This window comes from Cucurbita maxima, unplaced genomic scaffold, assembly GCF_002738345.1.
Source record: "Cucurbita maxima cultivar Rimu unplaced genomic scaffold, Cmax_1.0 Cma_Scf00025, whole genome shotgun sequence".
NCBI classification, from domain to species: domain Eukaryota; kingdom Viridiplantae; phylum Streptophyta; class Magnoliopsida; order Cucurbitales; family Cucurbitaceae; genus Cucurbita; species Cucurbita maxima.
This window is the reverse complement of record NW_019272041.1, coordinates 2,398,410-2,410,510: the sequence shown is the minus strand read 5'-3', so window position 1 is coordinate 2,410,510 and position 12,101 is coordinate 2,398,410. Positions and strand designations below refer to the sequence as shown.

Sequence of the window (12,101 nt, the reverse complement as noted above, 5' to 3'; positions counted from 1 at the left end):
TTTTTTTTTTTTTTTTTTTTTTTGGATGATTTGTGGGTAATTATGAGTTACCATGACAACTGTAGCATTGGGATCTTTAGGCATAAGCATTTCTTTTCCTACAGGTCCTGTAATCTTCACCTCTGCTCCAGGTTTCAGGTCACCTACAATTATAAAATAAATTAAATATAATGAAGAATTCTTTTAATTTTTATTACCGAATATTTTTTTTAAAAAAAAAAGATTAAATATATTAATTATAAAACTCACATAAAAAGTTAGAACAAACTCCTTTGACGATCTCTCCTTGGTCGTTGGTGTACACAAGCCGCTTCACACATAAAGAAACCTGAATAGAGTTTACAAAAATTACTCCCTTACTAATTTAAAAAATAAAATTTATAAGAAAATAATTTAATTATTTTGTTTTAAGGGAAGAAAAAGAAAAAGAAAGAAGAAGGTTATACAGTCTTGGAATCTCCAAAATCACCAAGGGCACTGCTAGCAATGGAGTATAATCGGAGCTTATGAGGCTTCCCGTTCTTGTCCTCTCCATCAGCAATTACCCCAATTGACTGCCCTTCCCTGTACGGCACTTCCCCTACAAACCAACCCACAATAATAAAAATAAAATAAAATAAAATCTATTTGATTCATATCATTTAAATTTTTTTAGTTTAGTTGGTATGATTTTAAAATTTTTAAAAGATTTTATTTGTTCGATTAAAAAAAAAAGTTTCAGTTTAGTCCATTTGTAAACTATAAAATTAAAATTTTCAATTTCATCCTATAATTTTAGATTTGTCATTTTAATTCCTATGTTTAAAATTTTCAAATTAGTCTCACAATCAGTCCAAACACTTACAAGACAAGTGAGAAACGGATTCCTGAAGTTTAACCAAATGATAAGACGAGTAAGATGTAATTGAATCCATAAACAATATGAGTGCGAAGACGATGATTTCGAAATGCATAAACAAAGATATGAATTCATCTCTTCCAAAATCAGCCTCAAAACGCAGAATCAAGCACAATCAATGAATGAATCGACCATTGAAATTGATGAATCAGTGGAACTAAAAATTGTGAGTTAGATTCAGACGGACTTACCTTCAGTACTGAAGACCATATGCCAAGTCTCACCAGGAGCATCATCGCCAGTGATCTTCGTGTTCAAAAGGCAGCGTCCAACGTACGGACTCTTAGGCTTGAACTTATTCACCACGATTCCTTCTTCTTGCTTCTTCGACTCTTTTTCCACTTTCGCCGGTGCCTCCGTGGTCACCTGAGCTCTAATCGGAGCCACCACCACTCTTCCGCCATGATGGAACAACGCCGGGACCTGAAAAATGAAATGAAATCAAATCAACCGAAGACATTAAAGAAATCGCAAAAATCATCGAGTTGGAGGAAATGCAGAAATTAGGGATCGGAATGTGCTTGCCTTCTTGAGAGCGATTCTGTCAGGGGAAATTAGCGCGGTTCTGGAAGTGAGAGAAGAGGATTTTGTGGCGGAGGGGAAAGAAACTGCAGCAGTGACTGCAGCGGCCATGGCTGCTGGAGAAGGAGAGGATTCGGAGAGAGAGAGAGAGAGAGAGAGAGAGAGGGAGGCTTGGGAGAGAAATGGAAGAACAAGCAGAGAGAAGAAGAAATGGGAAGGGGATTAGGGATCGGGTGGAGGAGATTGGAGAGGAAATGAAGTGGTTGATGTGAGGATAAGTTTATGTGAAAGATCTCATACATCCATGATCACCACCAACCACTTTTTCTTTCCTGATTTTATTTTTTTAAATATCAAAAAAAAAAAAAAAAAAGTTGAATTTAATTTATTCCATAAAATCTCGTAAATAATTCTTGTAAGGACTAAATTGTAAATTTTAAAACTTCAGGGATCAAATTGTAATTTACAATTTGGCTAACGATGATATGTAAGTAATCAAAGCGGACAATATCTACTCGAGGTTGAGCTGTTACAACTGGTATTAGAGCCAGATATGGGGGTGGTGTGCCAGCAATGACGCTGAGTCTCACGGTCATGCTTATCCAAGGCATATTGCCCATGGTCGCATGCCCGTGACACACTGAAACCTTTGCATTGTACTACTTTATTGCTTTCTTTTACTGTTTTCATGTTGTATTATTTCTTTCTTATTTTCTTTAAGAGTATGACGTTTCAGCAATGTCATGGTTACACCTGTTAGACATGAAATGCCTCAAAATGTACTATAGGAGGAGGATACGACTAGTTGTCAACTTCTCCCTACCCGATAGTTATATTCATTAAGCCGTTGTTGTTGCCTTTTTGCTTACGTTCCCATATAACACCAATCTCTCTCTCTCTCTCTTGCTTTCAAAACTCTTTTTCCAAAACCTCTCTTCCCCGCTTTCTAAAATCTTCTCTTGAAATCGAGACTCGAGGTTTATATTCACGTCACGTAACTCAAAGTAGGCTTAACCTACTTAGTGCTGAGAGTGGGTGCCGCGCAATAACCAAATCCACTGCCTAGAAACCGCAATTGTGACACTAAGCCTCTAAAGAGGGTGGACTATGAAATCTTAATCCCACATTAGTTAGAGAGAGGAACTAGCTGACCACAAAAGTGGTGGATTGCGAGATATAAATAGTATGAGAGCAAGACACCAAGCAGTGTGTTAGTGAAGACGTTGAGCTACTAAAGGGGTAGATTGTGAAATCTCACGTCAATGGGTCATTTTTTAAAAAGGTGTGAAAACCTTAGCCGTATATATCTGCTAAGGTGGGCTTCAGCTCTTACAAAAGATTAATTGATTTTATTTTTTAACTTATAAATATTATTTTCAAAAAAAAAAAAAAAAAAAACCAAATAATTATCAGACGGGAATAACTGTCCTGACTAGAATTATAATTAATTCATAGAAAATAAAATAAATACGAAATTTGAAAGGCGGAAGTACATTATTTAATAGAGATGGGGATAATGAAGAGCTTATTTCAAGCAAAGATTTTGTCATTGGGCTTGGGCTCAAAATGGGCCTGTTGTTGGGCCTGTTGTTGTTGTTGTTGGGCCTGTTTCTTAAGCCTTGCAAGCTCAAGGTCTCTGCTCATCTTGATCTGATACATCTCAGAGAAAGTGATGGGGTTTTCAAGAATGGGCTTCTCTCCTTCTCTGACCTTCAAAGGATAAACAATGGCTTCTGGTGCAGGGTTCTGAAACGTGGCTATGGATAGCCTACTTGTGTTTGAGTTCACCACAGCTTGGTGATCAGCATTCTTGAACCTCCCATTGCTAAGATACTGTTGCATTATTTATCATCAATACTTTATTACTTAATTTGTGTCTACGAGCGTGTACCGCGAAGACGACTAAGACATGGAAGGGTAATATTGTAATTTTTGAAATATACGACAAAATTCAAAAACAAACAAAATACCAAGTAATTTTATTCTAACCTAAATGAAATAGAATGATGTTCTACTACATTAACGTTTCATCCAACATTCTAATGAATTCATTAAAGGTCAAGGACAATATTGTAATTTTTGAAATATACGACAAAATTCAAATACAAACAAAATACCCATGAATTTTATTCTAATCTAAATGAAAGAATAATGTATTGTAATTTTCTACTTTAAAATGATTATGAAAAAAACCTTTTTAAATAATTGTCGAAATAAAAATTGAATTAAAAAAAAAAAGGTTATGATAATAAATAAGAGAGAGAGAGATTTATTTTATTGGTAAAAGGCAACGTGGCTTTCTATCCTTCTCAAAATAGTGGAGGCTACTTTCCGACTAAAAAATGTCAACCCAAATTAAAATTATTTAAAAAAGATATGTATGAGTAGACTTACGTGGCCATGGTCTCCCAAGTTGACGACGAAGGCGCCTGGGACAGGGCGAACAGTGATCCACGACTTGCCACCATCCTTGGTGGCCTGAAGACCGCCGACCTGGTCCTGCAGCAGGAGCGTTATGGTTCCAGGATCCGTGTGGCGCTTCAGCCCTAAAGTGAGATCCGGCTGAAGGCATTTGGGGTAGAAATTGACCACGATCTTCTGGTCCATGTCCACACACGCCTTTGTCAATGCCTCCTTCTCCAGTCCCATGGCCTCCGATAAAACCTCCAAAAGCTTACAGGCTAACCCCATCAGCTTCTCGCTGTACTCCACCGTCCTCGCCGCCCACCCCTCTGGCTTGTCTGGCCACCGTGTGTAGTCCCGGTTTCTTATTGGGTATGAAAAGTATGTCACTATCTCGCGCCAATCCTTAACAACTTCTCCCTGAAATATATACCACAAATCTAGTATGTTTACCTCAGTTATAATAGTTAAAACAATAAATAATATCATAATATCGTGGAGAGTTGTGTTCATATAACACTCACAATTCACTGTCTTGGGGGCCCAACATCCTCACCGAAGCACACACTCTTATATATTGTCTTCTTTGGATTTTATCTTTCGGACTTCCTCTCAAAATTTTTAAAATGTTTGGAAGGGTTTCTACATTCTTGATGTGGAGGCGAACGTCTTAGATGGACACTACTCGAAGTCAGTCTGACTCTACTATTATTTATAAGATATTATACCCTAAAAAAAATGTTTCATTTTCTTTCTCAAACAGCTGACTCGGATCTCAAATCAAATCATGGCAAACAAACAAATAGAGCAATGAGAGAGGTGGGTTTTGAGTAGCGTACCTTGAGATGACTAGAGACGATGAATCCACCCTTCTTACCGCCGGACATATCGAACCGGAGCTTCTCCTCCGCCGGGAGGGCAAAGAATTCTCTAGCCAAACGAGTCATCTCGGAAATAAGGTCCAAATCGACGCCGTGGTCGACGACTTGGAATATCCCCCAGTCCTCACAGGCCTCAACGATTTTACGGCAAATCTCAGCCCGGCGGCCACCGGCGACGTCGTCGATTCCGGCGAGGGAGATGATCGGAACTTCATCGCTGAAATGGTTGTAAGGGATTTTGGGACGCTCGTCTTCGTCGCGGATGAAAGAGGGCTGCAGAGCCGGCTGGTCGGAGAGGGCGGTGAGGGTGGAAGAAGCCATTGATTTCGTTGGAGAGATTCAGAGGAAAAGGAGCAGGAGCCTCACTTTTTATTATGCCCCCACCAAACTTTACCGACGCGGTAATTTCCAACTACCCAAATTTTTAAACCTATATTTGAATTCTCTAAAAGTAGTAAAAATAATTAATGATAAATTTTTTCCACTCAAAACCCTATAATTAACCATAAATTTTTTTGGTTAAGTTGGTTTGAATTATTTATTTAAATTTTTTAAGTAAAAATATCTGTTTATTTATTTTTAAATATTTAATTTTAATAATTAAAGGTAAAATTTTTCGACTCCACCAAGTAATTAATCATAATTTTTTTTTAGTTAAGTTGGTTGAGACGGGTGAATCATTTATTTAATTTTTTTTACTAAAAATAAAATGTTTATTTATTTTTAAATATTTAATGGTAAATTTTTAGAACCAAACAACTCTGTAATTAACCATATAATTTTTTTTGGTTAAGTTGGTTGGGACGGTTGAAATTATTTATTTAATTTTTTTTAGTAAAAATAAAACCGTTATTAAAACGTTTGTTTATTTTTATATATTTTTAAAATATTATGTTTTAAATAATTAAATTTAATTTTAAATTAGAATTCAATCTAATTTAATTTTAGGAAAATCATTTATTTAAATTAAACTCGAACTAACCTACATAAATACATAATTAAATTCAAACCGTACAAATTAATTATTAATATTTTATCAATAGTTAAATTAGATAATATTTATTAATTTTTAATAATACAATAGAAATATGGATTCATTAAAGGTACCTTCTAGAAGCTCATTTCTCTGCCACATTTCCAACCAAACCATTTCTTTCTAGAATCTCAATTTTGCTTTTTTTTTTTAAAAAAAAAAAAATATATATAATAAATTACAATTATGATGAGTCGGTTGCAAGGAGTTGAAAATTAAAACAAAACAATAAATAAATAAGACGGTGGAAGAAGAATTCACACTGTAATCGTGATCTTGTTCGTTTGAGAGTAATTGACCATATAGGTAAATGGGAGTTGGCCAGACTACTCGTACTAGAGAATTTGAGAACGGTGTTCATAACAGTATGATGAGAATTATGAGTTGGAATCGATGTTGGACTCGCTCTTCGAGAACATACTAGCTATGAGTCTATAATGATGATAATGAAAGGGACTAGTAGAACAATCTAGCAGAGATACCTTATAACCTTAAGAACGAATAAGATGAGTTTAGCAGAGTTGAATCCTAAGAGGGCGCGTGCACTTACTATAGGGCTCTAAGGATCGAGATAGATGTGTGTATGTGCATACTCTGGCATCTTTATGCACGGTTTTGAAAAGTTTTAAATCATTGTGTATTTTTAAAATTTCATATCCGTCCGTAGAGCCTTTTTGGGTATAGTTAATAAATTAATTAATGGCATAATATTTGACAAATATCATTTTTTTAATTCAAATAAATGATATTTTAATAAGCCTAGCTACTCCCGTGTTAACTCTTTACTTTTTTTCTAGCTTATCGAACTTCATTTTCTTTTAGAAAAATTTACCGAACACCTCTAAATTCTGGTGCTAGAGGAAAATTAAATAAATAATAATAAAAAAAAATCACTCTTTTATACGAGTTATTTCATTAGATTACTGTTTTATCATCATATTGTAAAGTATACCAATTCAAGTATAGTTCAATTGGTTAAAATATTTAAGATATAAAAATTTGAAAGCAATTAAGTTCCCTTTTTTAAAAAAATAAAAATAAAAATTTAGCCAGATAAATTATTCTTTTCATTTGAATCTCATTTCATTTTAATTCCTATAATTTTAAATATTTAATTTTTATCCGTTTATTATTAGTTTTTTTAAAAAAAAATAGTTTTGATTACTCTTCCTTATATAAATAATAATAATTATTATTTAACCAATTGCAATAAAAATTAACTTTATACTAACAATATAGATTAATCTTAATATTTATTAAAAATATAATGACTAAAATTCAACATTTAAAAATATATAAATTATAAATCAAAATATCTAAATCCAAATATTTGAAGTCAATAAAAAAGGAACTCCAAAATATTTAATTACGGAAAAAAAAAAAAATCCCGTGCCTAATATTTTTCTCAAATCACCAAATAACCCCCAAAGAAATGCAATTCGCCAGCCGGCCCCATAGGATAAATAAATATTTTCTATTATGGGAAACCCCAACGGCTAGTTTTCAAAAACGTCCTCCTCTGGACTCTCAAGCTCCAACGGTCATATTTTAATTTGAACTCCGTTCCTCCTAACCCTTTATAAAGCCCTCTCCTTCTCCCTTTCCCATCACTTCATATCTTCATTTAGCCGTTCAATCTCTCTCCTCCTCCGTTTTCCTCACCGAAATTCCAATTTTCCGACCGCTTTCAATGGAGACTCCGTCGTCGATCAGGCGCGTTACAAGATCTCAAACCCTTGCCGCCGCAAACTCCGCCAGCAACAGCAACATTTCTATCTCAAGTAAGATTAGTTTCTACGAAGAATGATTCAAATCATTTCAAATTTTTGATTTTCTGAAATGGGTCGGTTTCTTTTTGGTTTTTTTAGGGAAGATTGAGGAGTGCGATAACAATGGCTTATCGAAATCGCTTCCGAGGAATCGAAAGTCTCAAGATTTGGCTGTATCGAAAGGGCAAGATCGATCGGCGCTTATCGATATTACTAATGACTCTCCGATTGTTGGGTTGGCGGCGGGGAATATGATGACTCCGATATCATCGGTGGCGGCGAAACAGAGAAGCTGCCGGCCGAAAATGATGACGCCAGGTTCAGGGGAAGCCTTATTGAGAGGACAAGTGAAAACCCTTTTGCAGAGAGTTGAAGAAGAAGCTGAAATTTCTAAGCTTACTTTAGAAAGGCGGCCGGTTGTTCATCTTCAGTCGCCGATGGGACTTGCTGCACCGACTCCGGCGAATACGCCGCAGATCTTGAATTTGTCTCAGGATGGGAATCTTAGCAGTACCACAAATGTTTCCATTGCTGAAGAACATCTGATTTCTCAGGTTTGAATGAAAGTTAATCGCTACTAAACCGGAAAGCTTATAACTCGATGAGTTTGATTGAATATCAAACATTTTGCGCAAGGGATACTAGACATTTAATCTTTTATTCATGTTCTTAACTCGCCTTTCTTGGCAGGTGGTGGGTGATATTGATCTTTTTGATGAAAAGAAACAAGACGAGAGTCAAATTACTCGGTCTCTATTGCTTGATTTCTCTGAGAAATCGGAGATAATTGACGACGATGAAGCTGCATCGTCAGTTTGCTCCTCTGTTTTCACCTCGGAAGAGAAGTCGTCGCCTTCTCGGGACGACGACAATTCATCAATATGGTCCATTCAAGTGAATGCTAGTAGTCACGGTGAAGATGATGATGAAGAGGAAGGCGAAGAAGAGCTGATCGAAGACGAGGAAGAGGGAGACGTAGAAGGCGAGGATGATGGGTTGTTAGATGAGCTATGTAGGGGACTTAGTAAAATTAGTGTGGATGAGAAGGGGAAGGCTGAGGAATTTGTCGGGAAGCACACGAGGTTTGTGTACGATAGTGAAGATGAATTGATTGAGGAAGTTTGCGAAGGGGTTTCACCGAACATCCTCCGTTTAAAGGGGATGCCAACACCGAAAGGGAAGCATTTACGGTTTTCGACCGAGGACGAAGAAGTTGAAGAACCTTCTCAATGAAGGGGTTGTGTTTTTTTTCTTTTTTGGTAATGTTGTCATTGGTTGACAACAACTTCAAATTGTGCTTGATTTTGTTGTTGTTGGCTCACATTATTCTTCTCTAATAATGAATGATATCTGTGAGGTTTTGCATCCTATCAACATCTTTTTAAACTCAACTTTACTTTGTTTGCCAAAAATTTGACAAACTTTTTACTTATGTCACGGAGATGGAGTGAAGAAGGAGAAGCGCATGAGGGATGAACGTGCGGTCATCGCTAACCAAGTTAACATGGTGGGGATGAACGTGCGGTCATCGCTAACCAAGTTAACATGGTGGTGATGAATCTTGCGGGGCTGCCAGGAAATATAGTGGAGGAGAGGATTTCGTGTTATCGTTGCTGTTGTTGAAGAAGTTGTCATGGGCTGTTACAATCAATACGTGTGTCAACTAAAGTATCGTTCAATGTTTGAATCAACATTTAAGACTTAAAAGTCAACTCTTCATTTGATTTGGAGAGAAATTGATGCAAAAACAAGAAACTAATTTAAATCATGTCATGTCAAGTTCGAGACTCCATTAAGGACGTGATGGCACGCCCTTGACCTTGCAAGTTACCTTGGCTATTCTATATGACCATCACGAACAACCTCTTCCGAGTATGCCTTCATTGCTATAGAATCAACTTTTTCAACCAACAACTCGATTTTCAAGGTTCATAAAGTTAAATTATCAAGGCTGAATCAGTGAAACACCAACTCAATGCAATAAGAAATATACACAAAAACAACGCTAGAAAACAATCTAAGCCAACTCGAGCATAGTTTAATGAGTTAAAACATATTCCTTCAACCAAGTCAAAGGTTCAAATCCCACCACTCTAGAACTTACACGTGTTTATGAGCCACAACGAACAAAAGATGAACACGAAGAACTACTCATAAAAGATACAACTATGGGTTATGGTAAGTATGTGTACACGCTAATCCAAATCACAGACATTGATATGTTATTCTACAAACTTAAGAGAAATGGAATTACAAAAAAAAAAAACATAGATCAAAAACAACATGTCATGCCTGTAATCGCCAGATTGAACAAAAAACCACATAAACTTTAAACTGAGAATCAGAATTTTTCTACCTTAAAACTCACAATTCAGAACAGAACAAGATTGCAGCACAGCAGCACCCCTCTTGTTCATCACAATTCAAACTCATCTTCAAGCTTCAATGCCTCAGCAGCTGCTTCCTCCTCCTCATCATCAACTACAAAGTATGGATTATGAGCCTCAGGCTTGAACTTATAACCAGTGAAAGCATAAAACGCAAGAGTTGCCAATTCCCCAGCCACCACACTCGTCCAAAGATACCGATACGAAGTAATTGTCTCGAGTGCATAAACTACAACTCGAGTGAAGTAGATATAGCAGATAACCACAATGTAATACTGTCTAAAAAGGGTCAATTTCATCAAATTCACAGCCGCTTTCCCATCGGATCGAGCAGCCTCGCGCAAGTTCTTGATCGACCAAACAATGGGGAACAAAACAGCACAACAACAGATCACATCAACAAGCAAAAACACCTGTTTCCAAGTGACCCATTCTTGATCAAATGGCCCAGTTTCATCGATCACAACCTGAGCAATATTAGCCACCACTTGCAGTGGAATCACAATCATTAATACCTTCTTTTCCTTGTCCTGTAAATAAGGTTTCAAGAAAGACCAACCAGTGCCAATCAAGACGATCAAAGTGAACAATGTGATACCCTTTAAGAAACTAAATATGTAGAACAGAACATCCCAACCATGGGCGCTACCAGTGCGCTTAATGTAAGATTTATCCTCAGCTTCACAGAGAAGATTCAAAGCCTTTAAGATCACAACCGCAAGCATAAAGAAATGAATACCATAAACCGTCAATCGCTTCTTGTAAAGAACATGAATCCAAACAACAGCAAGCGAGAAATAAATCAAAGAGAGAAGGAAATAAATCCTCGGGAGGATAGTTTTCCCAGCAGAAAGATAATCGCGGCCACCATTTTTTCCCTCGAGATTGTACATAGCGGATCGAACATCCATAGAAACCCTAAGTTGCTGAAGACAGTTAGCAAAAACGAGGGTATATTGATCGGCATCAGTCTCGGAATAAAGAACATCGAATTGATCACGGCCTTTGAGGGAATTGAAAGCGAAGACCAGTTTGATAAGGTCGGATTGGAGTGCGCAAGGGATTTCCCCTTCCTCCAATTGCTGGATCACATGAAGCCATGATTCTCGTGTACAGAGGAAGAACCCAACCTTGGCGAAGTCCAGATCTGGATTAGGATCGGAGAGTGCGAGATGGGAGACGTTGAGCTCGAGACGACCGCCATGGTTGAAGCCGAAGACGTCGAAGGGAATAATGGGACGATCGTCGTTTCTGATGTCGGTGAAGCGAATCTCTGCAAAAGAAGAAATGGGAAACAGGAAGAAGAAGAGGAGAAAAATGCAGGAGAAATCCATGGCGGCCATGGCGAAGAGAGTTGAAGAAGATTACGAAGACGATCGAGGTTTCTTCTTGATCTCTCAGATCTGCCCCTGCAAATCTCTTCTGGTTATATCGTCAAAGAAATCGATGAGGTTTTTTATTTTATTTTTCGAATTTGGAAATTTTAAAATTCATCCAATATTAGTGTTCAAGGAAGAAAAAATTAACATTTTGGTTGATTTTTCTTTTGGAGTTTACCATACGCAAAGGGTCTATGAGAGATTAAATTACATATTTAACCTCATTAATTTTGCCATTAATTTGACTTTACTTGATCTCGGGATGAAATTCTTCGACCCAATCGAAACATTTATAAGTTCTTCTCGACAAAATTAGATTAAATTGAATCAAAACAATTAAATGTTAATTTGAAAATATATTTATAAGTTCATCTCGACACGGGGTTGAGTGTACAAAATGTCTCAACCAAATTCGCAAACATCCCGTATCGTCATCAGCCTCACAGTTTTAAAACGTGTTTATTATAGAGAGAGATTCCACATTCCACATTCTTATAAGGAATGACTCGTTCCCTCTCTGACCGATGCAGGATCTCACAACCACCCCTTTGGAGCCAACGTCCTCACTATCACACCAACCAATGTCTAAGTCTAATACTATTTGTAACAGTCCCCAAGCCCACTGCTAACCGTTGTTGCCCGCTTTGATCCGTTACATATTACAATTTAAAACGCATATAATAGAGAGAGACTTTCACATTTTTGTAAAAAATTAAAATTTACGTTGTACGGTGAAATTTCAATTGGTTAAGACATTGTCGACAAAAAAAAAAAAAAAAAAAAAAAAAAAAAAAAAAAAAAAAAAAAAAAAAAAAAAAAAAAAAAAAAA

General features: G+C 36.6%; 4 protein-coding genes across 5 annotated transcripts in view; 1 reads left to right on the top strand and 3 right to left on the bottom strand.

Annotated features, from left to right (window-relative positions):
* Positions 1–1,649, bottom strand: part of LOC111498621 (ferredoxin--NADP reductase, leaf isozyme, chloroplastic) — a 2,927-nt gene extending 1,278 nt beyond the window's left edge. Inside the window, exons 1-5 of the mRNA XM_023149927.1 lie at positions 1,424–1,649; positions 1,090–1,321; positions 447–580; positions 250–328; positions 52–143 (exon numbers count right to left, since the gene is read on the bottom strand). Coding sequence (XP_023005695.1) covers positions 52–143; positions 250–328; positions 447–580; positions 1,090–1,321; positions 1,424–1,531 — 645 coding nt within the window. The 5' untranslated portion in view covers positions 1,532–1,649. The remainder of the gene's footprint in view (positions 1–51; positions 144–249; positions 329–446; positions 581–1,089; positions 1,322–1,423) is intronic.
* A 1,177-nt stretch (positions 1,650–2,826) lies between these two features.
* LOC111498563 (naringenin,2-oxoglutarate 3-dioxygenase-like) lies at positions 2,827–5,057 on the bottom strand. Its single transcript, XM_023149853.1, has 3 exons — positions 4,663–5,057; positions 3,815–4,243; positions 2,827–3,253 (listed from the first exon to the last, which is right to left on the bottom strand). The coding sequence occupies exons 1-3, from the start codon at positions 5,023–5,025 to the stop codon at positions 2,951–2,953; spliced, it is 1,095 nt and encodes a 364-aa protein (XP_023005621.1). The 5' UTR covers positions 5,026–5,057; the 3' UTR covers positions 2,827–2,950.
* Positions 5,058–7,352: 2,295 nt separating this feature from the next.
* On the top strand, positions 7,353–8,874 carry LOC111498564. The gene is made up of 3 exons (XM_023149854.1): positions 7,353–7,518; positions 7,606–8,060; positions 8,197–8,874. The coding sequence occupies exons 1-3, from the start codon at positions 7,428–7,430 to the stop codon at positions 8,737–8,739; spliced, it is 1,089 nt and encodes a 362-aa protein (XP_023005622.1). The 5' UTR covers positions 7,353–7,427; the 3' UTR covers positions 8,740–8,874.
* Positions 8,875–9,263: 389 nt separating this feature from the next.
* On the bottom strand, positions 9,264–11,345 carry LOC111498562 (protein GPR107-like). Of its 2 annotated transcripts, XR_002720807.1 has the most exons (2): positions 9,863–11,345; positions 9,264–9,405 (listed from the first exon to the last, which is right to left on the bottom strand). XR_002720807.1 is itself a non-coding variant. In XM_023149852.1 (1 exon), exon 1 carries the CDS (start codon positions 11,234–11,236, stop codon positions 9,923–9,925), a length of 1,314 nt encoding a protein of 437 aa, XP_023005620.1. In that variant the 5' UTR covers positions 11,237–11,345; the 3' UTR covers positions 9,628–9,922. The 2 variants fall into 2 exon arrangements, 1 of the variants encoding a protein (XP_023005620.1); XM_023149852.1 differs by lacking the exon at positions 9,264–9,405 and having other exon boundaries at positions 9,628–11,345.
* Between the last annotated feature and the right edge of the window lie 756 nt (positions 11,346–12,101).

What these genes read in the sequence shown, in the direction of transcription:
- LOC111498563 (XM_023149853.1), bottom strand. Translation starts at nt 5,025, where the DNA reads ATGGCTTCTTCCACCCTCACCGCCCTCTCCGACCAGCCGGCTCTGCAG. An exon ending in TCGTCTCTAGTCATCTCAAG is followed by an intron (nt 4,244 to 4,662) that starts GTACGCTACTCA and finishes TATATATTTCAG; the next exon opens with GGAGAAGTTGTTAAGGATTG. An exon ending in ACTTGGGAGACCATGGCCAC is followed by an intron (nt 3,254 to 3,814) that starts GTAAGTCTACTC and finishes ATAATGCAACAG; the next exon opens with TATCTTAGCAATGGGAGGTT.
- LOC111498564 (XM_023149854.1), top strand. Translation starts at nt 7,428, where the DNA reads ATGGAGACTCCGTCGTCGATCAGGCGCGTTACAAGATCTCAAACCCTT. An exon ending in CAGCAACATTTCTATCTCAA is followed by an intron (nt 7,519 to 7,605) that starts GTAAGATTAGTT and finishes TGGTTTTTTTAG; the next exon opens with GGAAGATTGAGGAGTGCGAT. An exon ending in AAGAACATCTGATTTCTCAG is followed by an intron (nt 8,061 to 8,196) that starts GTTTGAATGAAA and finishes CTTTCTTGGCAG; the next exon opens with GTGGTGGGTGATATTGATCT.
- LOC111498562 (XM_023149852.1), bottom strand. Translation starts at nt 11,236, where the DNA reads ATGGCCGCCATGGATTTCTCCTGCATTTTTCTCCTCTTCTTCTTCCTG.